Source organism: Solea senegalensis, linkage group LG3, assembly GCF_019176455.1.
Source record: "Solea senegalensis isolate Sse05_10M linkage group LG3, IFAPA_SoseM_1, whole genome shotgun sequence".
Classification (NCBI taxonomy): domain Eukaryota; kingdom Metazoa; phylum Chordata; class Actinopteri; order Pleuronectiformes; family Soleidae; genus Solea; species Solea senegalensis.
The window spans coordinates 17,835,113-17,862,626 of NC_058023.1; the positions used below are offsets into that span (position 1 = coordinate 17,835,113).

At 40.0% G+C, this 27,514-nt stretch overlaps 1 protein-coding gene across 2 annotated transcripts in view; it reads right to left on the bottom strand.

Moving 5' to 3' along the window:
• The window catches only part of LOC122765833 (pleckstrin homology domain-containing family A member 5-like), a 138,727-nt gene that overhangs the window by 24,713 nt on the left and 86,500 nt on the right, over positions 1-27,514 (bottom strand). For both annotated transcript variants that reach the window (XM_044020271.1, XM_044020270.1), the window contains 10 exons: positions 26,735-26,909; positions 22,607-22,711; positions 20,740-20,812; positions 15,589-15,689; positions 14,822-14,937; positions 12,889-13,995; positions 4,724-5,010; positions 3,536-3,774; positions 2,325-2,408; positions 523-642 (listed from right to left, as the gene is read on the bottom strand). In XM_044020271.1, the coding sequence (XP_043876206.1) occupies positions 523-642; positions 2,325-2,408; positions 3,536-3,774; positions 4,724-5,010; positions 12,889-13,995; positions 14,822-14,937; positions 15,589-15,689; positions 20,740-20,812; positions 22,607-22,711; positions 26,735-26,909 (2,407 nt within the window). The remainder of the gene's footprint in view (positions 1-522; positions 643-2,324; positions 2,409-3,535; positions 3,775-4,723; positions 5,011-12,888; positions 13,996-14,821; positions 14,938-15,588; positions 15,690-20,739; positions 20,813-22,606; positions 22,712-26,734; positions 26,910-27,514) is intronic.

A 27,514-nucleotide genomic window follows, 5' to 3' on the forward strand; every position in this document is an offset into this window, starting at 1 on the left:
ACTGGAGAAATATCAGACTGTTTAATTATATAAAAGTGAATAAATCAGCACATTTAATGTTGCTGCTGACTCATAACAGCTTCACTTTCTCCTCAGTTTTTTTCTCCACATTGTTTTTGCCGTGAGCAAAGATGATAGTGTCTACACAAACACTTTGTCCATGCAAAATATGATTATTTATCACATCATTTACTTTTTTTTAATTTTATTAACTTTACTTAATTCAACTAACATAAAATGACTTTATCAACTCTTTCATCAAAATAAGTGTTAATGTCAGACTTCATTACAACTTTTAGACTTTGCATATTAAATCTGTGATGTTACTGACTTTCAAGGTAAGCTGGCTATCCCAGGTACCATTTATACTGTCAATCACCAAGTTCAGTTTATTTATAGCAAACAGCCGGCCTACACAAGAAACCTTCCCTCGCAGACACACAAAGACAAATGTATTTGTTATTTTGGTTGGAAAACATAAATGCGTACATGCACACATGTATGTATACACTCAGTGCTGACCTTGGCGTTGGGCCCCTCCAAACCCAGGGCCATTAGCTGAGTTACTGTGTGCTCCCGCAGGCTGTTGAGCTCCGCCTGCTGCCGGCGGAGCTTGATCAGCAGTAATGTCAGCTCTTCAGGCTGCACACGGCAACACACACAGAGGAGAGAAGAGCTGCCACATCAACACAAACTTGATGTAGTGACTCAGATGAACTTTAAGAGGAGACAAAATACTACAGTGGCTTTTTGAGATGTTATACGTAGATTACTACATTCTATATGTTGCACTATAAGAGCAAATGTTGCTCTTGCATTGCTCTTCCTTTAATGTAATGTAATGTAAACATGGCACATATTGTTCACACACTGACATCGTACAGAGACAATTCATGACATTTGTATCTGGAGTTTAAATATTTTAAATTGACATTTTCCCAAATTCCTGACATTGTATCAGTCTACCGCTTTTATCCTCCACATGAAGGTCATAAGGCTGCTGGAGCCAGTCTCAGCTGACATAGGGGACGAAAGGCAGGGTACACCCTGGACAGGTCTCAAATCTATCTTGGGACATTGTATCAGTAAAGGACAAAGCACAGTTGCTTTATGTGATCTGATATAGAAGTTCTGATATTATGTGCGTGACTTAATTGAAGCTGTAGATCACACTTTGAACATCGTCAGTTAGGACAACTCCTACCAGAAAGCCATAGACGCAACCAATTTGAGGATTCCACTCTAAGCTGTCATAGGATTGTAAAAGTGGTAAGGTCATTTGTCTGATGTGTTACCACTAATCATTTAAATATATTGACACAAGGTTTCACACTTGGTGAAGATTGGTTGCCTAGTACAAGAATAAATAGACTGGATCAATTTAAGACCATCAACTTGCAACCAGCCACACCAGGAAATTGCAGTCTTTGTTATTGTTCATTCATAAGTGGACTTCCATCTTTGTTGTATTTTTGCATTGAAGTTCTTTAGGGAGGTGATCAATTGTTTACCTATAAGTTACCTTTCATACAGGTATGGTTGTTTTTTTTTTCTCAGTTCTGATAAGTAAAAATAATTTAAAAGAAATCAATACTTTCTGTAGCTGCTTTGGACTCATGGGTCTTCACTCTGCCCTTGCTCCTTGATGAAGCATAACTTGGCAAAAACTTTTTTATTAATATGTTTATTTATTTATTTACTGGCCCAGCCAATGTGATGGAACCCAGTATAAGCCCAAACCTGATCCTAATTCAATTTGTATTGGTCTCAAATTGTCAAATTGTCAGTGAAGTCAGTGAATATAACTAAACATTAGTGAAAAATGCAATTGACATTGCTCTGGTTTAACAATACACATAAAAATTATAGAAACCCTAAAACAAAAACTAGAATACAATGAGTGTACCCTATGAAATGATTATTTAGGGCCATTATAATGAATTGCACAGATGACCTAGCAAAAATGCTGTTGATAATGTGATATGGTGCATAGTTGTTATATTTTTATTCTCAAAACATGACCCACCCTACCCTAGCACCTTAATTACAAAAAATAAATGGTATTACATCAGTATAACTGAGTGATATCAGTTAACTGCTTTTATTGGATTGGCGCACTTGCACATGGAAGGCAACTAATGAGACAGAAGTAAGAAAAATGTCAGTACTTTGTCAGCAGAATTTTTTTTTCTTACCGGAGTGATATTCTCAAACTTGTAATCACTCTTTGGCGAGTTCACTGGGGGAGGTGATCAGTGGGTTGAATGTCAAAGTGTGTATGTGTGTGTTTGATGGGAGAGGGGGTGTGGCACTTGAAGACTCACCGTCTTGCCTTGCAGTGACTGCGCAGTAATGGGCTGAGGAGAGACGGCAGCTGCAATCGACCGTCGGTCTGTTGGGAAGCCGTACTGTGGAAGAGGGATAAGATATTACTCAGCCAGTGTCCCTCTCTCTCACACTCACTCACACACACACACATAGACCACTAACTATAGCTCTGGCACAAAGTCAAAAGGAGATTGTCTTAGTCAGATATGTTCACAAGCACGGGAGAATGTCTAGAACATCCAAACAAGGGGTGGAGCCTGAGTTGAACATACATAATACCCTTTTCCTGCCACATTCCCACATGTGACACTTCTACGTCATCCAGCCATTGGAAAACGCACTTGGCAGGAATAATCACAGAAACTGTCCAGAATGACTAAAGCCCTTATGGACAGTTTCAGGTACATGACTTTCATTTGTGAAAGCAGCTACAATACCTTAAACTATACAAATATCTGCACCGATACAAACAATCACAGATCCCTATTAAAACTAATTTGTTTCTTGACTAATGAGTCTGCCAATAAATGCATGTGAATTAACATAAAAGTGATGGAGCATATAAACACATTTTTTTTAATTAAGAGAGCCAAAGACCTACAAATGAATGGCATGCATAGTGATAATGAATGAATGACATTACAATTCAGTACAAATGTTATGTTTCTGTTCAGTCATGTAACAAAGCAAAACAGAAACAATATTAAAATAAAAATATACTAACAATAGGAAACAATCAGCCATAGTTTGATCTTATTATCTATCGGCCAACATGTGCTTTCTGTATTAGCAAACACAGACTATTAATTAGACACAATTCATGTTAGTCTAATTGAATTTGGACAGTGGACTAACAGCTTAACAACAGCTTAACACCTGTTCAAGCCATTTATTCATTTGTTCAATTTTACATAATTAAATATAACTGTTTTAAAGCTTGGGCTCTGTCACTTACTTTATATCCTGATAAGTATATTATTCAGTTGTTTTTTATCAATAGTTGTAATTTTCCTCATTTGGATGATATATTGTTTTGATAAAATTGCAAGTGTTGTGTTATTGAATATGAATAAAGTTTTATTGAGACTTCAGTTTCGTTGTGAGGTTAAGTAATATTTAGTAGCCAAAAGTTTATTATATTTTGTATTATTTTATACTAAGTATTCCATACGAAGTGAATGAAATTTGTGAGTGCACTGTCTTCTACCTTAGCGAGGTGTGTTCTCTGCCGGCGGTCCAGAGTCCCGTCCCCGAGGAGAACCGGTGACGTCACCTCAGGGAAAGAGATTGCAGGATTTGGAGCCACCTGCTGGCGAGAGCCGGAGAAGGTGCCGTAGAGGGCCAGGGAACCGTGAGATGGCGAGGTGGGGATGGAGTGAGCCACAGTGTGTTCAGAGATGTTGCTCATGGTCTTTGTGCTGGGCAGGGTGCCATAATGACCCACAGCTGCAGCAGTGAGAAAGAAAGTTACAGTGGAGTCAAAAGCTCTGCTTTCAGGTTTTTCTCTCTTGCTCATGAAATAGGACTCACCAGTTGTGTATTGAATTCAAGTGTTTCAATCAGCCTTTGGGCTATAGGCCCCTTATCTCCAATGAAGGGCAATCTTAACACTTCATTATAACAAGACATTTTGGACAATACTATGCTTCCAACAGACTGAGGAAGGCTCTTTTCTATTCCAACATTATTGTGCTCCAGTGCACAAAGCAAGGACTATAAAGACATATTTTGTGTGGAAAAATTTGATTGGCCTGCACAGAGCCCTGACCTCAACCCCATCAAGCACCTTTGGAACGAACCTTTGCGTCTGACCTCATAAATGCTTTACAGAAAGAATGGGCACAAATCCACATAGAAATACTTCAAAATCTTGAGGAAAATCTTCCAAGAAGATTGGACGCTGTTATATCTGACCGCTGACAGTAAAACGATATGTACTTTCATGTCAGAGTCTCCAAAAGTCTCCAATAACATCAGAAAAAATTGCCAGATTTGTCGCTGTTTTGACCCTTGAAAAAAGTTGCTAGAGGGGTCTGAATACTCCATAAATACAGTGACAATGTTGCTAAGTTGGCAACACTGTTTACATCTGTTTCAATGCTGATCATAAGCATAAGTGGGTATGGAAGACACACATTTTTCTTCATTTGTTTCATTCTGGGCAGCAATTCAAATTCTAGCATAATTTCTAGTGCAAAGATGACCATGCATCCTCTGGCTGTTAGCATAGCTGTTAGCCATGGTACTTAGCAAAGCATACTTACTTTTTACTTGAGACAGCCCTAATCATTTTTCTTTAATCTTATTTCATTTCATTGGCACAGTGGGACCAATCAAAAGAAGTAAAATAGTAATAACTGTAACATAATATGCTTGAGTAAGCATGAGCCAGTACCTGTTGGTGGAGCCAGGCTTTGCCTGGAGAAGGCCTGCCTCTGCTGCCACTCATACAGCTGCCACATGGTGTCGTCCCTCATCGACCTCCTCTTCTCCGCCGTGGTGACAGTGGAGGTCGAGGCAGGACGGAGTGCACGGTCATACACGGACCCCGCCGTGCTGCAGATGCTGTCCGGCCTCATCATGCTGTTGCGTGGCAGCGTGCGATATCCCTCTGGGTAGCGGGGCACAATCTGAGCGCGGTGGCTCGGCATATTCCTGGGTAAAGTCTGGTAGGAGGTAATGCTGATGAAAGACAAAAAAAAAAAAGACAGTAGATGAGAAATGATGAGTACTGAGCGTAATTATCAGAGATGAAGGCTTGTTTCTCCTGATTACAGATTTCTACAGCAGACATTCTTAAGAATATTCAGAAACTGTATTAAATGTCATCATTTAAGATGAATAGAAAGAAAGGATCCACATGCTCCATTAACACCTACATTCACTGTTAAGCTGCAACTTTGTATAAAATGATCATTACCAAACTGAATATGGAATAAGTGTCTGGACAAATAGTCGATTTTTATGTTACATTAAGTCTAATTTTGGTGGCATTTTGTGATTCCCAGTCTTGATCAAATGATGATAGAACGGTCACAGTGAGTGGTGGAAGACAGCTGGAAGACAGTTAACAAACCCAAGAGGAGGTAAAGTTTTAGCTACTCTTGCCCTGAACGATAAGTACAATAACAATGTACAAAAATGGAAGTGCTAAAAATGTGGGTAATGTGTACTTTTTTTCAAACTCATTAAAAATCTAGCTCTATACCACCAGTTATTTTAAATTTAGATATGTTTTTTTTTTATCAATTCACAAAATGCAATGCAGGACCAACCCACACGTGTATTTTGTTTTATTCCATCTACTTGACTAGGAACAACATAGTTAGCCAATAGCTGTACTCTGACATACTTACATTATCAACTGATGTTCATCAATGTGTAATGTACTTACTCAATCCAAAGTGTGGGCTCATTTTGCTCAATTTAAGCAACAATGATGTCTAAAGTATGCACAGTAAATAGATGCAAGTCAAGGGGCAACAAATAAAACACACAATAAAATGAGGCAATGCAGTGGAACTGCTACATCCTAACTGCAGCCTTGCCTAATCGTAACACAGCAGACCGTTTTGAAAATGTCTTATTTATGTTCTGCTTGAAGAAACTAAATTTAATGAATTAATGTTTTAACATGTTCGTCTATCAATTTTGCACTAAATTAGAGAATGTTGTAGTCAAGAGATACAGAATCAGTATTGATATCAATGCCTAATCCTATAGCAGGCATTAGTGATTTTGAGCAGTGAGTGACCTAATTATCTATATGTGTGTGTGTGCTTTGACATGGTGTGCCTGAGTGAATTTAATGATTAAGCTGACCTGGTGACATGAGGTAATGAGGCGCTTATTCTCATTATAGCCATTTGCAGTTAATCATAAAATGGAAGTATGTGGCTTTGACCTTAAGAGTCAGATATGACAGTGAGATATAACCTGCAGAGCAGTGTAACTTTGCCCACAGTTCTGAGCCTAACTCCACACCCAGTCCTTTCTGAAAAGGACTAGAAAGGACGTACGAGTGTTGTGGCAGGGTTTTTGACATCCCCAGGTCATTTCAAAAACAGAGCTATGCAAAATGGTGATGCATCTCTGCTACATATGGCTCAAATTAAATGATATCCCCCTGAAGTCATATCCCCCCCAAGTCCTGGCTTCATTAGTAAAGCCAGAACCCTAATGGTGAGGTTATGTTAGCTAGGATGTTAACAATGGTACAGAGACAAATCAGTTGTAAAGCTTTGTACATACACTTAAAGGATAACTAAAGCCTCTCAATTGCTCACATCACACTTCAATGGTGGTGCCTGGGAAATGCAAATTCCAAGACCTCTGGCTCACCAAATAAAATGATAAAGACTGGTACATTCAGTCCTTGAATTTGAGGGAATTTGTCCTGGAAAGTCCTTCAAAAGTCCTTGGTTTTAATGTCAACCAAGGTATAAGAACCCTGGAAAGACGATGACGCAATACTCAGCATTTATAAAAGGGGAGGAGTCTGGGACAATGAGCCTCAGATGGCTGCTGGTTGGACTGTGAGAGTGATGAAAGTGTGTACTCGTAAATAGAGTAATGTTATCAACAAATAACATTACTAGATACACATACATAAAGGGTTTGTGTGTGTGCTGTCAATCAACACAGCACAAATTTAGAACCTTACAATATTTGAACTGACACACTACGTACTTTATGAGCTTTGATCAACCTATAAATCTAGTTCCTCTTTACCTTAGCACATCTGTTTTCTGAATCAAGCAGCTTGTTATGCTGCATCTTTCAAAGCATTTCTAAAGGGCACATTCAGCAGATCTTTCTGCTATGGCCTGAATAAAAAACGTCATTCATATTGCAAAGCCACTGATGCATTGATGTAGACATGTTGCACTCTTGCACTGACAAACATGTGAGTCTGAATTCTTGCAGACTTGCATGTGCTTAACTTTAACCACAACCTAACTCTAACCTGCCTTACCCTAAAAAAGTGTCTTCATATTAAATGAAATGATTTCCAGTATGAGTACTTGGGTTCAGGAAGCATAACAACACATGTTTCTATTCATTAAACTAATATAGGACGAGATGCAATCTCATTAATAAAGGTGCAACTCAACAGTTTCATTGTGATATGACTATGACATCATTTTGCAGGCATCAAAACCTGACACAATGAGATTTATTCTAGTTCACAAAAAGCAAGTTAAGTATGTTTGACAATTATATTTAATATTTCTTTCACTCAATTTTATGATAAAAAAAATAAAAATTGAAAACCTAATCATACAGAAGTATTAAAGGATAATTCTTCTTATTGCTTCTGCCACATTTACCATATGTCAGTGTTTGTTGCACCCAGCAAAGAAAACAGTATTTGATACTTAGGTCAAATGTCTGTTCTTGCAGATTATGATCGTGTCTGATAGTCAGAGTGGACTGCATTTGTCGTGCCAGTGATTTGTAAGAGCAGTTAATGTTTTTGTTGAGTTGTTATTTATGAATGATAAAACTTTTACAATTGCACGGCTCTGGTCACTCCCAGTCTCTGTTCTGGTACATAAAGATAACATCCCTATTCTATAGGGTCAGTAAACCCCAAACTTTCATTGGATCATAAAAAGTTCCTTTAACACCTCCCTCATACAACTTTCAAGGTCTTGCTGTAATTGTGATAACTTTCCAGAACAGACATTGCATCAATCAAGCCCACAGCTATTGTTGCAACTTTTTCCTGTTTACACCTGAACACAACACCAAAGCCTGTTTGCTACTAACACTAATATGAAAACTGCTTTGAATCCCTCATTAAATCAAAGTATGGAGAGAACAGAAGCTTAGCTTTTAGCATTAATGGATGATACATTGAATTGAACTTCGGATTATTTCAAACACTTCCATGTTGTGAGCAGCGTTCCATCTGTGTGAACAACTCAGGCAGCATTTGGCCTATTGAAGCTTAAAATACATTTATTATAGTCCACCATGAACATCTGTTGTCACAGACCAAGGTTATAATAGTTTTGGATTTTCATTAGTTTTATTTGAATTAGTTTTTTGAGAGTGGGTGTTCCAGTAGTTTTTATTAGATTTAAAGCCTTTAAACCCTAACCCTAAGATATACCATTTTTATCCCTGAATCAAATGTAACAGCCTATAAGAAAGTAGACTGAAGTGCACAATGTGCATAATACTGCTAAGTTTGGATGCAGTTAGTGAGACACATCACATTGCTTGTGAACCCCACCCATGTAACATCCTGGGTAGTCTTGTGTTCCGTTTCCTGTTTTATTTTGAAATAATTACCATTGCCTCTTGTTTCAGAGTCTGTATCCTGTAAAGTTTTCCTCCTCTGTGATTACCTGTTTATCGTTATCCCTCCACCTGTGTATTTAGTCTGCATGTTTCCTGTGTCTGTTGCCAGTTAGTCTTGTCTGCGTCCTTGTCCTTATCTAAAGATCAGTTACGAGTAGCCTTTTGACCTCGTTCATGATTTTTTTATATTTTTTTGCCTTATGCTTTTTGGGAAAGTTCTTTTCCAAACTGAGACTGTTGTCGAGTCATGCTTTTGAGTCCACATCCAGTGTTTTAACTGCATAGCCTGCAAGTTGAAACATGAAGTTTCATTTAGTTATTGTGTTTTTATTTTTATTTCAGTTAGTTTTATTTCAGTTATTCGTTATTTCATTAGTTTAGTTAACAATATGACCTTGTCACAGACCATACCTAAGACACGCTGAGTTACAGTGTATTGAAGGTACTGTTGCCAACACAGAAGATGATACAGACACATAGCATGACTTTGTACCAGTGTGTAGACAACGAACGACGACATCGAACACAGCACAACAGACAGCAAAGGAGGACATCCAGCGGCTCTTATGTTGCCTGCATAACGTCAACCTTTGTATGAAAATAAACTGTGGGCATGGAAAGTAACACCGGTTACAAGGGAGCGACCAGAGCTAACCCAGCTCCACACACAACCCTCAATAGATTGGGCAACAGAAAAACTCTCTAGCTCCACCCTGACCTTTCTGTACCATTTTACTCTCGTACTCCTAGGGAAGGGTGCTAAAAATGGTTGGGGCTGGTTATTTTGATACTGTTCAAATAAGTACTGTACTGTACCAAAACAAACATTTGCAAGACGTTTGAGGCAACAATGTTGCCTACTCTACTCCACCATGTGGAGAAGCAAAGTGGTGGCCAAAACCCTGTCAGGCCTAAAAATAGTTTCCTCCTCTTCCCTTGCTATAAATGATGAATGTGTGTACTTTCAATGTAAATTGAATTATTTACTTATCAAAACATATAAAAACAGCAGAATAATGTTACATACAGTGGCTGGAGGGAGAGAGGAAAAAGTGCCATGCAGCACTTTTTCCATCACACATTATTTATAAGTTGCAGGCACAGCTGCCAGAAGAAATTTGAAGTTAAATGTCTTGCCCAGGGACACTTAGGCACATAGAGCTGGGAAATGAACCTCTGATGTTCCAATTAGAAGATGACCAGCTGTACTGACTGACCCACAGCCACTGCAGTGGTGAATACAATTTTTTTTCATGTATCACAGTCTGACTTTTTCTATCACACACATTGTGTGATTGTTTTCTGGGTAGGTTTGCTCTCGCCATGTGCAGAAACAAACCTATATCATGTGACCACAAGGTGACACTTCGACATAGTGCTCTGATATATTGATTAAATGTTGATTTACATAGGATGCTAAAGCTGAAGCTGGCAGTGCTTAAGGACACATCACAGCAATTTGAGGCACTTCTGCATTGAGTGTCACCCTAGTGACACTCAATGCAACTGTGGCCCATGCAGGGCAGGTTTTCCACTAACCAGAGGGTCGATGGTTTGATCCCTGGCTCCTCCTCTGTGGCAGACCTAAGTTTTTGTGGACAAAAAAACTAAACTCTTATTGCATCTCACTACTCTGTCACTTGTGTAAAAGGGCTCTGATTGTTTGTTAAGACTAGAAAATGCAAAGTCTGACTTTGCAGGAAAAAGTCAGACTGTGATACATGCAGTGGAATGAATGCATATTAATGGGGAGTGTTCAGAGTCAGTGGCAAAGCAAGAGATCAGAGCCAATGGTAATATGAATTAATGTTGATCAATTATTAATTACTCTTGTAAAAAAAAGGCAGAGAGTCCACAGACTGTTGGTCTCCAAATATCTGTCATTGAAACAGATTGTTCCTTTTCTTCGGAACATCACTGATATAAAAAATATTGGTCCATCTTATCTTGAAATTTAGAACATAATTGTACAATTTAGTATTTCATTTTTTGATCACACAACAACTAATGATGCTTAGCACAGATGTTGAGTGGGCTCATTTTTCTTTACGGTTTGGTTTGGTGCAGTATGGTACAGTTTGTAGTGTGACGACAATGAATGATAACAACAATGAACGTGACACAGCAGACAACAATGGAGGGCATTCAGCAGTTCTTTTTTCCTGCTTGGTTTGTCGAACCGGTCTAGCTCCACCCAGACCATACCATTTTACTCTGGTAGCCCAAAGGAAGGGTAAAATTTAATGATGGGATTGGTTATTTTGGTACTATTCCTAATGGAAACAAAAAAATATGTACCATACCATACCAAACTAAACTGTTCCTCTCAGTGGAAACCTGGCTTTAGTGTCCAGGCCACTTCAGGTACGTTTTAAAGGGCTGGTTCATGTTTTTAAGAGCCATTGTATGACATACTAACACATTGTAAGCACTGACTTCACTAAAAGTGTCCCCTGTGCGCCACCAGCACCGGACACCAGCCAGAGACACAGATGCTCACCCTCAGTATAAACGTGGAGTGCTAGAGGAATAACTGTAGAAAAAGTCTCAACAACAAAATAATACAATGTACGCCCACTTAAGGCTACAATATCTAAAAAAAAATGTTTGTCATTTTACTTTGCTATTAGATGGTCTTTTCTGTGTGGAAACTTGGCTTGTTCTCAGTGCAGGGGGTACGCACAGTCCAGTCAAAAAACTCAACTATCTCTTTATCATGAGATAGATGACAGTAATTAATTATCTTCAGAATCATTTATTTTATCTGCAAAACGTAATTGTGCTGGTCCCACTTTTGGCTTTTATTTGTGACATGGTCATTCCATCACAGCTGACTTTTCTTTTATTTACCTCTTTTTCATAGAAAATATTGTATTAGTATTTTCAAATGACTCATTTTTAATACATAGCTTTCATGGAATGAAATAAATTAAAACACACACAAACATACCACTGTACTCCAGCACCACTGTTGTTAGCAGAAGGAGAAATCTAAAGTGATCCACACAAAACAATTCCCTACTTGGTGTCCAGTTCTGATAAAGACGACAAATGTGTCAGTGGTGTGCAGCATGCTCTCTCCTCATTACAGTCTCATTTCCATGACTTATTAATGGCAGCATAAGGAGAGGGGGAGCAGATCAGTGCAAATGAAGAGTTAGCTGCTAAACACTAGCTAAACATCCAGCATTTCCCAGCTGAGATGCACATCTGTCTGTGGTGACACAGAAAGCTTTCAGCTCACTCTGGACTGCAAGGTTACAGCAAGGACAAGGGAAGCTACAGAGGGACGGAGGGGGGCGGGATAAGAAAGATGGAGTGTCAGAGTAAGAGATTAAAAAGGCAGGTTTTAAATCTTGAGGAACAGACCTGTCAGGATAGTAGATAGTAGTGAAGATGCATATCTGCCATCACAACACCTCTACACAGAAATTATCATACAAAGATTATGTTCTTTCCTCCATCAAAACAGCCTCACAATACAAAGGGTGCAATACAGGGCAAGGATCAGTTTCACTTTGGGGCAAGTATCATAAAGATATCTATATATATGCTTATATCAGCTTCATGCTATTTTTAATGCCGTGGTTTGTGGTTCAGAAAAAAAACATGCAAACTCTACACAGAAAGGAGGGCATTCAATGGATCAGAACTCATGGAACCTTTAAACATGGAGGAGTAGTGGCGAGCGCCATTGCCTCACAGCCTTTCTGTGTGTCATTTCCATGTTCTCCCCGTGTGTATGTGGTTTCTCTCCAGGTACTCCGGCTCTCTAAATTAACCATAGGTGTGGATGAGGAGAGTGAATGGTTGTTCATCTCTATCTATTTGTCTTGTGATGGACTGGCGACCTGTCCAGGGTAGTAGACAATGAGCGAATAAGTCTATGTTTAACTGACATGTTTCATGTCATGGAACCTGAAGTGGTTACTACAATCCCAATTCAAAATATTGTCTGTGAAGGTTCTCAGTGATCCAGGTCGTAGTCACCTTCTGTGGTTAACTCTAGACAACTGGACATGCTCGACTCCAGTAAATCCAGTCGCCTACAGCTAAACACAGAGAGCATGGTTCAAGTGGGTAGCCAGATTAAAATACTGAAATATGAAGTTGCACTTACACCTGGGCGTGGTATTGGTTGAGTGGGGGTATGTGATTATAATTTACAGTCGGCAGCCTGCAAACCAGATTCCTGGACAAAATGTAGTCATCACACATTGAGTTTCAGTACAGACAGAGGGTCAGTCTCACCTCCTGGTGTCGTCGTCCAGTCCTCTTGATCTTTGTGTGCGGACCCAGTGTTCCAGCTGCTTCATGGAGTTGGTTCTGGACAGTCCTGTCACCGGCTCCTGCACGGGAGCTGGGGAATTGACCGGAGCCTTGGCCAGACTGCCATCCACATCTGCTGGACTACAGTCCCCAGTCTGCTCCCCAGACCCAGAGCTGCTAACCTTCATGGGTTTCTGGATGTTGATGGTGGCCTGACCCTGGCGAGATTCAGACACAGCAGCCGCGATGGCGGCAGCTTGAGCCGGCTGTAATTTGATGCTGCTGATTTTGGTCTGAGGCCTTTCGGAGCTTGGGTCTCTCTGGAAGCCATATTTATCAGCGTCACGCAGCGTAGCATACTTCTCTGCATCTCTGAGAGACGCATATCTGTCCCCTTCTCGTAGCGTGCTGTATTTCTTCACTTCCCTCAAAGTGCCATATTTGTCCACAACCTGTAGTGTACCATATTTATTCTCCATCATGCCGTACCTGTCTGTCTCCCTTAATGACAGCTGTCTTTTCACTTCCCTCTGAGGAACATACGTCTGTCCTTCTTTTTTGAGTGTGTGTCTGTCTCCAACTTTCTGAAGTGCATATTTTTCTCCATCCTTAGCGAGCAAATACTTCTCTCCATCTTTTGATGGAGCATATTTCTCCTGTGTCGGTGTCACTGTGTACTTATCACCCACTTTCTGAACTGCGTACTTCTCTAGATCTCTCTGTATGCTGTAAACCTCTCCATCTTTCTGCAGAGAGTATTTCTCTCCATCTTTTTTCAGCAAATACTTCTCTCCATCCTTATGAAGGTGGTACTTCTCTCCATCCTTCTGCAGCATGTAGCTCACCCCATCTTTCTTCAAAGAATACCTCTCTCCGTCTCTCTGTAAGGTGTAGTACTCGCGCTCCCGCTGGCCGTTGTTTTTCTCTGAGCCCTTTTGCCGTTTGTCGTCAGCCCTGGATAGAGATTGTTGCCGCACGGGTTCACGGTTCCGCTCGTTGTTCTGGATCTCGGGCCTAGTTAGGACTCTGTGGTTCAGTAGGTTGTTCAGCTCCTGAGGCGTTCGTTGGTCCACTTTCAACTTGTCCGTTCTGAGAGGAGAGAAAAAGTCAAAGTCAACTTCAGTGCCTAGTTTGTCTGATAGCCCTTTTGTGTTTTATCACCTCTCCTTTCTGGCCTTACACTTCCTGAAAGTGTGATCTCTGTCAGTGCACAGCTCTAATTAAGTTAGTTTTTTATTAATCCCCTCAGGGAAAGTATTCCTCTGCATTTTGACCCATCCTAGAATTAGGAGCAGTGGGCTGCCACACTGAGTAGCACCCGGGAGCATTGGGGGTTGGGTACCTTGCTCAGGGGTACCCCAGCCCTTTTAGGCCGGGTGGGGATTTGAACCGGCGACCCTCTGGTTACAAGTTAAGTTCCCTTTCCACTTGGCTGCCAATTAATTAATTAATTAATTAATTAATTAAAGCACATTCTTTCAAAACAACTGAACATGGAATTGCACGGAATATGGCCCTGAACATCCGTCTTAAGTGATCTGATCACAAGTCTAGTACAGCTGTGAATGCTAACACAATATATTGATGCAGAATGTTTTTCCTGTCCACATTTTACTCTAACCATAAATCCACCAGCCATATTGCATTAAATTATAATATTTGCATCACATCCTGGACTAAATAGCTAAAAGAGTGAGCAGTTTCTACAAACTTGGCTGTCTTACTAACAAGGTGAAGCACTAAACAATTTTTAAGAGGTTGTGGGTTGGGTGTTTTCAGTGAGGACAAGCGTCTGTGTGCCAGTATGATTTCCAGAAATAGGAGGTACTGTATCTCACACAAGCACATAACTATCACTACTAATGATGGGACTTATTGAAATGATTCAAGCAGTGTCCCTGTGATGAGCACAGACCTTCTGGTTGGTTCAGAATGGACAAGGGCAGCATCCGTCATGACTTTCATCCAGGACTCCATCTCTTTGGCCGTGTCAGTGCAGAAGTAATAAGTCCGCATGTTTGGGTGAGTGGCCTAGTAGAGAGAGAGAGAGAGCAGATATAATAGCAGTGTTAGCAGCAGCCTTGGGTGGTGACCTTAAAATACCAGCATGGGGTGTTTACCTCATTCCTGCTGAAAAAGGATTGTGATTGCAATTTTTCTGTCAGATATTGCAAAATATTCACTGTGTATTACATTTAAAATGTCATGGAGAATTACCAACCATCACCATGAAAATACAGAAAATGTAAAGATACAAACTTTCCAAGTCAAAAAAAAAAGAATTGAATTGAATTCAAACTACAATTTTGATTTGAAAATGATTCATTGTTCAGCCTAAATGAGATAGAGCCAAATATGCTATGATAAAAACAACAGAAATAGCTCATAACCAGCCTCTTTTTACATTTATGTTGTTTTTTATTGCAAACATGTTAAGTATTCAGCTAATTGATATGACAATAGACAGTTTAGTTAAAGTCCAGACCAGAAGATGATCAGCTCCTTTTCGTTGTTGTCCAGTACAAGTAAAAAATTGCAATCCAACATTTCAGACATGAAAATGTATCTCTATCATCTTTTTGTCCATTAGGAAGAAACTAGACGTTTCTATGATCTACTTATTCCATTTCCAGGGTGAATCTATCTTTGAAGAAGTCATGAGTAAAGGACACAGTGTTTTACCTTGAAGGCATATTTCTTGCTGATGCGATCATCCACTGACAACATGGAAATGTGGAAACTGGGCAGCAGGATACTCCCCAGGATGCTGTCTTCTTTCTCATCTGCAGTAAAGACACAGACAAATCAAGATTAATGTGATAATATATGAGATGTGTGCATCTAAGGTCATATAGTCAGGTTGTGGGCACATTGCAGGCTACAATGGCTAAAATCTACTGTTTATTTCACTGTTTTCAATTTACCAGTGGGAGTTTCCGTATTATTTTCTGTCATGTTTGAAATCACATAGAGCGCAAAGCACCAACTTTGCTCTCACCTTCATTTTCCCACATTTCTAAAGCAACAAAAAGCTGCAAAGCTCGGACAATGTGATGCTGCTGCTGCCATGAATTGATCAATCAATGCCAATCAGAGCTGATTCATGTTGGTTTGTTGATGACCACCTCATTACACCACCGCTCTGCTCCCCGCAGCGTGATGCTGCTTTGATGGGAGATGCAAAGTGTGTGAGGAAGAGATACTGTATGTCCACAGCTGCAGCAACAAAAGAAGGAAAAACCTACATCCCCTGCAGCCAGTGAAGCTGAGGCTGCACACTGAGCCCTGCACCTCCTCCAGCTTCACAGCTGCTGCTGAATTATTGACACACACATACACACACACGCACACACAGGGAAAATGGGCAAGGAGAAGAAGGAATGAGTATGTTGCATGCAAGGAGATGCTGTAGGTACAAAGTCCACCTCCTTATCCAAGCATTTCAAAAGTGTGTTCAGTAAAGAGTTTAAACACAATAAAAAAATTGTGATGAAATGTGTCCCATGATGAAATACCAAACAACGATGCAGATAAATAGATAAATTAAAAGAAATGAACTGAATCTTGGTTCAGTTGCTGGAGATGGAATATTTCAACTGAAGCAAAACATTTGCATGATGTTGCAAGAGCCAGTCGATGTTGAGGTTCTTTCAACATCCTGACATTGTATCATAAAATAAGGATAATTGCTGTATGTGCAAACCCCAAAGAGAGCATACAGAGGAGAGCTTGAAGTTATAAAATGATATGAACCTAGCCCTAGCATTAACCCCAGGTCAGTTGTGACCATTTGCGTTTAATTGTAGTACTTACGCAAGTAACGAGGGGCAATGGCCTAATGGAAAGGGAACTTGGCTTGTAACAGAGAGATGCTGGTTCAAATCCCAACAGGTCAAGGCCTACCTCTAAGCAATCCCTGTTGATTGATTGGATTTATTGGTTTGATTGGACACCCTCAATGGATCACTGAAAAAGCAAGTGATCCACTGTGGTGACCACTGAAGGAGACACTGAGAGAAAACAAAATGCAAGTTATGAGATCAAACACTAATGGTTATAATTGATATTATCCACAGAGCCAACATGTGGGGCTGGGGTATGTTATATAAGCTGCATTATGTCTACTTGTAGCCTGGTATTGCTGGCTTTTCCACACTTCCACGTCCAAGCAAAAGGGCCATGTATATGTCAGGTGGACGGATGGACAGACAGACAGACAGATAGATAGTTGGTGCTGTAACCTAGTAACAGAGCTGCAGCTGGACATGATGGCCAAACAAAAAAAATCAATCAAGTTTAACCATTAATTATCAGGTTCCATCCACAAGCTTCCTCTTGTGGGTACTTGGAGGGAAATCTGAAATACTGTTCTACTGTATATACTGAGTGCGTGGAAAATATCTCGCTCCATCTTAATCTAATTTCACTATACCAGTGTCTGAAGTATATGTGAGGAAGAGGAGGATGATGAGAGAGCAAATGATCGTACTGGGAATAAATCTGTCTTCTGTGAAAAGTCCGTAGCTGACTTTGCTCGACCTATTTACACCACTTTATTTTAACGCCAGTGATAATGGTGTTCCTTCGAGAGCTCTTTATTTTCTCAGGTGGTACTTGGTGTAAAGGAATGGAGAACCATTAATCCAAGTAGCTCTTTTAAATGTTTTTTTTAAAACGTTTCATCATTGTTAGCTGTCATTTTGTCCTATTCAAACATTTGTTTGCAAGGAACAGTTATTCTTGGGATAGGTTGGGTTAGGAAGGATCTACCTGTTTTCAGCTACATTTTTAGAAGCTAGAAGAGGCTGACTCCGCCCAATATCTAATTTTGAAAATCTGCAACAAGTGGGCAGGGAGTTCTCGGTGAGTGGGGAGGGGAAAGAGGGGTGGCTGAGCACTGCAGGGGGCGTGATGATCGAGTGACAAGTGCAGATAGCGGCAGTGGCAGCTTGCTGTGGTATTTCCAGTGGCAGCTTAGACCGTGAGACACACGCATTTCAATAAGTTTACACACTCACACGCAACACATGACATTTCTCACACTGATGAGTGATAAAAGTCACCACACATAAATTATTAATCTATGAATTGGTGATACAAAGGCAGATTGCTCTGCGTAGTTCATTCATACAGCTGTCTTGAATTAACGACCTATCAAGTTACACTGCTTGTGTCTCATGTCTGCCCATTTCCACACAGCTGGACAGCTGGAGTCACGAGAATTGTTTTTTTTTGGGGTTCTTCTTGCATGGAAATACACTGTAAATGTTGCGAACACTACAAACGGAGCAGTATTTCTACCGAGCAAATAAACAGGAGCGCGCTGCGCGCACAGGGACTCTTTCTGTGATGTAGTAAAGTGAAGTACAATGTGGTGTCAACACAGGATCTTTTATTCGGAAAAGTAAACCGGATGTTTTATTTTCCTACTTCCTCTTCCGTTCACGCTGAATTCCGCTGAATGTATGTGGCTCTACTGGAGGAGGACGGTTGATGACGAAGCACAGGGGAAAGTGGCCTTGGAACAGCTCATACAAAAATTCAAATGTAATGGGAGGTGTTTAGCCAGTACAGTATATACACCCATTTTTAACACAAAATATGTAAATCCAAAACCTATCAAGAGTTGGAACTCGATCACTGTATAATATTACTAGATAACCATATACACTATAGTTTTAACCTAAAAAAAGTGTTTTATGGGTTTAGTTACTATTTAAATACTAATGATTAATGATTGTTACGTATCATCTGCAGGACATTAAAATATTAATGTTATGGGACCATGTCGTAGATTCTTTGCAGAGTAGGCAGTTGTTGCAGGTGCTGAAATCATCTTCCCACCATAGGGACGTGTATGCAGAGTGGATATAATGGAACAGCCAACAGAGGAGCACTCTGTCTCTCTCTCTTGCCTTGTGATTGGTCAAAGATCATGGGTCAGGTTTTCCCAAACCTCTAATCAGAGCCATCAGTTGGCCTTTAAAGTATAAATATACTCAACCTGCTTTGAAAATGTTCATAATTTTGATTTTTCAGGGGTACTGCCAGAAGTGTCCTACTACTAATTGACTAAAAATATGAAGTCAACCTACAGCACCTCACTGCAGTGACTTATTGTTCTCTCTCCCACAAATATACAACAGGAGTCGGTGGAAATACCCCCCCATCCTGCAATAAATCCAGCAAAACCAGGAAAGAGATGAAAAAGAAAATGATACTTAATGGAGCCTTGCATGGCCTTGTTCTTCACAAGGGCAACTTGCCTCCACTCTCTCTCTCTCTCTCTCTCCCTCTGTCTCTCTCTCTCCCATCTCCAGCTGGATAAGTCAGTAAAACGTTTAATCCTCCCCTAAAAGCAGCTCCTGATTGTGCTATGGGAACGGCTAATTTGTCAATTTAAGGAGATGGCAGAATCTCTCTCGGGAGCTTAGAAGACATGAAGGAGAAACAGACGAATTTCTGCATGAATGTGAAGTTCCAAGTCAGTGCTGCAACGTCGGCGTCACGACTGTGGCTGGAAACAAGGACGACCTTGTGCACCTTAGTTTTACTTTATTACTTTTCACTTCAGCAAGAAGGATTATTTGATGATGCTTTTCCATATACATTTCTAGCACTGCTTGACTTGACTCTATGTGGTATCAGGCACGCCGTTTTTCCATTACTTCATAGTACTTCCTCAATGTGGAGGTTGTCAAACTGAAACAACAAAATATTCTCCGTTTTCTACTTTGTCAATTTATTTCATACATAAGACTTTTAGCTCATCTAAATGAATCAAACCTCAAGTCTAGGAGATTGAGCTCAAAAACCCAATAAACCCTCAAGCATGTTCATTGTATTGTTATTATTATAATTACTATTATCATTATTATTATCATTATTATTATTATCATCATTATTATCATTATTATTATTTATGTTGTTATGTTCATGTGTGTCTACAGTATAGTCTGTTGGTTATTTGATTTTTCCCTGGCACAGTCCCTGTATCCAACCTCAGAAGCAGTATTATGCACTTCAGGCCACTATCTTGTAAACTGTTGTACTGGATTTGTGGATGGTTGTTCATATGTCCTAATACATTTTTAGAATGGCACAATACCTACGTAGAATTGTTCAATGGCAGACAAACATTGCTTTGCTGTGTTTCACCCTACATGCTACATGTCGATAGATAAAAAAATAAAGCTGAGAAACAGGTCACATATGAGCAATGTAATGCTGAAGAATCAAAGTCAGAAGTGAGGCTGTGATGGCAATCGTGTAGCTCCAGCACTCAAGGACATTTTGAGGAACTAGCCTGGCAATTCTTTGTGCTGGTCCTGTGCTTCTTGCCCTGTGTATAATGTAAAATTACATCACTGTGTCAGGAGAATGCCAGAAGGTCCATGTGTCACAGGCAGACAGGCCTGATCACCCCTGGCAGGGTCACCTGGGTGAGGGTGTCTGATGCAAGACCCGAAACACCCTGTGACCCTGGTTACACCTCTGAAGATGTGTCTCAGTACAGTCAGTTACTAGATAATTTCATCCAAAGATACTTACAATAAGTGCATTTAGGTGAGTAAGAAAATGCAGAGTGAACATGCAGGTGTTGTCTCTCATACAGTTGCTTTCAGATTTGTGTGTTTTTATATATTTTTTGTAGTGTGTTTCTGTTGACGCATGTGTTTTGATTTTCTGCCGATAATTTTTCTTTCTTGTTCCAAATCCAAAAAACTATTATAACCTCCACAGTGACATATACAGCACATACAGACACTTTCAAGATGTCTCGACTTAGGCAACGATAATCATGTGTGTGTTTGTATGTGTGTATGTATTCACCACGGTAGTAGAAGAGACACATGTCTGACAGCACGAACCACCTCTTCTTCCACAGCTTCATTCCTGCACTGTCCTGCAGGGGTCAAACATTACAGAAAGTAAGAAATTACAGTACACACACACACACACACACACACGTACAGTCTCCTGCTGGCTGCCTCTGTTAACAGCTTCTGTCTCTTCCTCTGAGACATTTTTTTTCTTTTATCTCTTTCTAATACAGTTACATTTTGCCTGCTTGGAGTCCAGGGCAAAGGTCTCTACTTTTTTCTTTACACTGCTGCTGCTGCTGCTGCTGGGGTTGTCTCTGTTTCTCCTCATCTCACTGGTGCTGCCTGACTGCAGCAACAACAAAACTCTTTCAAGACTATTGGTCATTCCTTTTTAGGACAGTTTGTCGTGTTTGAATGTAACACACAGAGAGCTGGAGGGTAGTCTGGCTGCATCATACAAACATCAACATACACCAGTGAGTGAGAACACTCACAGAGATGTGTAACACTTGGGCAAAGTGATGTTTGGTGCTGTAGACTGCTTTCAAAAATTAGCAATGGCAATAACTCAAAGTACATAGTAATGAACCTGAAATAGCCTTTATTTACCTAAGTTCAGAAGCTTAGGTTCAGAAGACATATCTGTATGAGAGAAATTAATGTATTCTAATTCCCACTGTTTTATACACTTATTATTGTACATATTTTAATATAAATTATATTAAATATATTATATTATATTATATTATGTTTTAATCATGATTAACGATAAAACTTTTATTAAATGTATTTTAGCGTTTAGTCTGGTGTCTTGGTTCAGCAACCTTTCTTTAAAAAAAACAAAAACTCCTTGAACCAAATTGTGAAGTGGGTTAGTAGACTGATTAGAGAGCCACTGCTTAACCCAGAATCCCTATACCAGATAGTTACAGAGGATGGTTGGTTACATTTTGAAAGATGGCTCCCACATCCACATGGCAAATTTCAGCTTCACTCGTCAGGCCGCAGATACAAATGGTGCCTGGAGCCGTCACGGTGATCAACCCAGCATTTTTCCATCTGAAACTATTTTGATCTTGCTTTTATCTTGCTTTGATGGTTTTTAATCCTGTCGTGTATTTGCACTGTTCTTTTGATCTTGTCTTTTAGTATGAAGCACTTTATCATCATGTGTGGTGTGTGTGTGGAGAAAGCCAACTCACGTCACTACAAACCAAATCTACATTAAATAACGTTGCCTTGACCTTGACCTTTGGATTGTTTACTTGTGTGACAGAGCAGACATTTAAATTCAACTATCAATATTAAATATTATTCAAATATTCTGTGGTATTATTCTAAAATTGGGTTGTCATTGGAGTAGAGATATTTGTTTTTATAAATGCAATTATCTTGATAAAACGTACATTTGGTATGTTTTTAATAAATTACCAATAGTGACAGTAACTGATGGACATGTTATGGTCAAGCAAATACTTGAATACTCATGCACATCCCTATACACAGTCCTGTTAGCACTCTGGAAACGAGCTATGAACTTAAAGAAAATTAAGTAATATGGAGGAAATGCTGGCTTATGGAAACTGCTCAGGCAGCAAAATTAGGAACTTAATTTATCTTTGTGATTCTGCTAGGCAGATACACATTGTACAGGAACTGGGGACATATTACTGGAGGTGAGTGTCAGTACCAAATCCTATACATCTCATTTCAATTAAATAAAAAAGAGCAAAGAGTATGTTCTTTGTAGTGTAAAACGACTTTGTGCAACGTTTACCTTTTTTATTCCCTCACTTATCCTCTGACTGTCCTTACTTACTCCCACACAAACTCACACATACATCATACATTTTAAATCAAATTGCTTCCTGTACCTGTTTATAAAGCCAGTTGCTCTTGACCACTGGGGCATTAGGGTTCCTCTTGATGGAGTTGGACCTCTTGCCAAAGTTGTGAACTTTCTTGGAAGACCTGGAGGGCTGTGAGATAACAAATGGGAAAGTGTGAGTTATATTTGGCCATATTTATCTGACATACTTCATCAAGCAAACATAAAACCCACATTGTGCTTGTGTTTGGAGCTGACATTTCAGAGATTCAGGGATACAGAAAATAACCCAAAAGATCCTCCACTGATCTCAGACAAAACAGTCTGACATGACTACTGTTCTGTGCAGTGATTTTGTATAGTAAAAAAACAGCAGCATTTCCAGCACCAGTAAAAATAACCACATAGGCAGATGCTGTATATTCACAATGGAATAATAACACACAAAATAAAGCACATCCCATATTCCCAAAACATCAGCACTACCATACTGAAGAAAAGGCTGTGTAATTTTTTTTTCATTATGCCTCAACTTAATACAACTCCTTGTGGGATAAAACTACATTTAGAGTTCAACAGCAGCTACTTTATTATCAGTTCACCGGTGTTCATAATAATCATTAATCTTGCTAATTGTCAGTTACTAGGTTAATGCTGTGATGAAAAGATTTCTGCAATTTCTTTCCAACAATAACATTAAAGAGAACAAGGATACATTTACATTAAGAAACACTGAATAGGACGAAGGGGATGAAGGGTGTAGTGGCTAGAATTGTTGTCTTACAGTAAGAAGGTCAACAGTTCAAATCCTAGTTTGAGTTTGTATGTTCCCTGTTCTCTGGTTTCCTTCCCTCAGTCCAAAAACATGCAGAGGTTAATAAGACTCTATAAAATGGAAGGTGGTCGTAAGAGTGAATGGTTTTGTCTCTATATGTTGGCCATGTGATGGACTAGCAACCTGTTGAGGATGTAACCCACTTCCCACCGCCCTATATCAGCTACGATTGGCTCCAGCTCCCTGTGAACCTCATGTGGACTATAAAGTGGTGGAAAATGAGTGAGTGAGAGTGAACATGATGATTTATGATGTGCCGTGAACACAAAAATATAGCTTGCCTACAAAACGTATGGGCAGGTCCTTTGCTTCGTATCTTTCCCTCTCTCTCTCCCTTTCATTACTATGCATTAAAGAGGCCCGGAAGTGCCAATTAACACTGCATTTTTGTCTGTATGTCATTACCTCATCTCTGAAGCCCTAAAAGTCCATAACAATCAATTCAGCCACTGCTGAGAGTGCAGGGTTTGATTGTTTTCCTGAGCTCTACGAAGCGGAAATGTACCTCTGTTGACTAATAACATCACTGGCGAATTTCATCACTCCTCTAAACAGCAGCGCCTCCTAGTCTGGGCACTAGAGTCCAGGTGACACCAGGTGAACTATCGCCTTTTAATATTTTTATTAAAATATCTTTAAGGACAAGTGCTGCAATAAACATCATATGATACTTGCACTTCAGTTTGTCTAGGTACATCTGACGCCATCAAATGATAAATAATTAGTCTGATCAGGATTTTGCGACTGCATCAAAGATGTTGTGTTATATTAATGTGACATTTATAAGCAGCAGATATAAACAACAACTTAATTATTTACTGCAAAAATATGCTAAAAATATTAAAATGCTTCATGCATCTTTTACACACACTGTGTGTGGGGTTGCAACTAAGCTTGGTCATTAATAATGACTTCTCATGAATCCAAGAAAATCATGCTGATTTCTGGGTTTAGCAGTAAAGAATGAATCATGAATAAAAAGTTATTCATGAAAGCCACCAACTATGGATTTGATCTAACCATGCGTTTGTATTTCCTGAGTGGTTTATGAACCTATAAAAATAGACATGCTCTGCAGCCTAACTGAGCAGTGACCCATTCAGAGACATTCACTGGTCACTGAATTCCAACGATGACTCAGCAAGTTTTTTTTTTTTTTACTAACCTACAGCATTAATGAAACAACAAATCAGCTGTGTGAAGCGCAAGTGATCAAAGCAGCTATTTCCTGTTCGCTTATCCAAGGTTCTTCAGACAATAAACGAAAACACTGCATAAGGAGAACTTCATCCATCCAAACACACTCTTCCCTTGGAAGTTTCTAACCATAACAGATAGTTTGTAATGTACTGACAAACTGAGGAGTGACAAAGGTCCTGCTGTAGCTGTGAACCTCAGAGCAAAGAAATGTTCGGGTTGCCGCCTCCTCAGTCTTTTCCCCCTCCCTTCATGTGGGCATAACAAACTCTCCATTCACCCTCACGACAAGTATCCAGCATCTATCCAGCTCTTCTCAAGCACTGCCAGGTCTTCAGTTTCCACAGCATGGTAACAGTGTCTGTCAGCTTTTCAGCTGTGAGTTTGCTAATGAGAGTTTGAACATTTTGTCTGCTTGCGGCTCATCTCTCTTTTCTTATGACTCCCTGTACTTCTCTCCCTCCTCGCCGCTCATCTGTGCTTCATTCCAGTGATTACATATCTGTCCTGTGAGTGGAGAATGTTGTGGGGTGGGAAGTTTAAAAGTAGGCTGTACAGCAGTGGAGAGGGAAACCAGAGGATGAGGCTGGTTAGCGAGTGCAATGGCTCTTTCTGTTTTCCCCCCTTCCCTTTCTGTTTTTGTCATTAGAGTGACATCACTGCTTTTCCCATAGTCTTCTTAATTGTTGGTTGAAATTTTCTGCCAGTCCTGTTATCAGCTATACGATGGGTATGAGTACAATTAATTAATTAGCATTGGTTTCAATTTGTGGCATCCATGTGTGCCATAACACTGCCTCTGCTCAGATTCTAACGTCCGGTTCATTCTCCTGCCTCAGTTTGCTCTGGATCTTGGACAATCAAGCTCTCTCCACACTGCCTGCCCACTCCACTCCTCCATTGACATTCACAAGTTGAAGTCAATAAATCCCCTAAAACTGCCAACTCTGTCACTTACCTGAACCTTAACAACAGAGCCTCTCCACCTTCAAACTCCATGCCTCCCTGATGTAAACATCCCACAACAATCAATCAATAAAGCCAATTTTAAGGGAAAACTAATTTAAGAAAACAATTTCATTATATCAAGAAACTGTCTCAAAAGTTTCTCTCTACAATGATCAAAGAAGTATTTTTGTTTCTCTCCTGTGGCAATTCTATGGTTCTGTAACACAATATATATGTTATTCTATTTTTAGCAGTGCAACTAGAACAAGGTAATATGGAGGTTTATGGAAACAGTTCAGGCACAAAAACAAGGATACCAATCCTATAGGAAGTGGTTACATATTATTGGAGGTGTCAGGGTCAAACCTAATGTGTGTATCTCATCTTAAAAAAAGTGCAAATATGTCCTATGTACTGTATAATTATTAACACCTTCAGCTGCTCTGTCATATTCCATATCCTGTCCTCTGTTCACACCAACCCCCACACATAGTAACTCATCCTCCATCGTCTTTAATCAAGCTACCTCACAAATGCCTTTTTATTTTTCAGAACATTCTGTAAAGCCTGGGTCAGGCTTGCATTTTGACTGAGAACAGTACATTTACTTGGAAGGTGGAGAATGGCCATGTCGGTGAGACATGTAGCGTGACGTCGTGCTGGTGCAATGACAATGAACAACAACAACGAACACGGCACAGCAGACAACAGCACAACAGACAAACATGGAGGAAGTGACGTTTTTCTGTAACCCAATCAGCTGAATGTCGTAGGTGGAGCCGGTCTAGCGCCACCCATTTCACTGTGGTACACCAAGGGAAGGGTGCCAAAAATGGAATGGTTGGGGCCAATTATTTGGTACAATATATTAAAAGATGAGCTGGGGATCAAACAACAATACCCCCTGTTTAGAGGATAATTCTACCTCCAACACCAAAAATAACTTCAGAGTCGCAATTTTTTTTGCTTTTTTTTTTCTCCCTTTTCATAAACAGAAGCTCATGTGCTGTATTTGCAGGATTTGATACATTACACTGCCAGACATTACTGGTCTACAATATACAGTGAAAATGGTTAGCTAAGCATCTGAAAAAAAGAAACAAAACAATTGGCACTCTCTGGGGTCTGTTTGGGTTGACAGCCCAGTTGGTTTGGATTAATTCTCTCTCTCAGATCGCTCTATTAGTGACTGACCCGTGTGGATGAGGTAACAGTTGCAGGTGAAGTGTCCGTGATAGTGGGGCTGCCAGGAAAGGTGCTGTAGTCCGAGCCGCCTGTGTAGTTTGAAGCCTCGCTCATGGTGCTCAAGGGACGTTCCTTCTTGTCACTGCCGCTACTGTCCTGCTCTGATGAAGCCTTAGGAGCCAGCCTGCCACAGGGCAAGAGACATAGAGAAACAAAGAGAGAGGGAGTCAGTCAGACTTTTGACCTTTATATTAGGAATGTACAGTACCATGCAGCACATGACAGCTAGGAGGTGTGACCATGACTTTTCAGCCTGTGAGTGATCCATCACTGAACCCTGTAAAGCCAGTAGTCCCAATAATCCTGGTTTTACTTCACTCTCAGAAAGAGTGAAGTTTCGCACTGCAGAAAGCCGGCGATCATGGGCCTAATGATTCAGTACACCGAAAATAACATATTTGCCTGTCACTATTTTGATGTTTGCAATGCATTTTTAAACGACCTCAAGGCAGTTTCACACAGCCACACGTTGAGGAGGTACACTGAAGTAATAGAAACAACATGGCTGATACCAAGCCGCGTAGAGTCAAGTCGAGCATGGCAAAAATGGTGTGTGCAAAAATAACAAATTCTTCTATTCTAACTTGCCCCTCTATAGCAGACAGTGTGTTGGAAAACTGTCTTCTGATATTATACCTCATTTGAAGAAATAGTACATTTACAGCCTAGATTGTACCTGAATAACTGGTACATAAATGAAGTCCAAATGTGCCATGACAGTTTTTATTT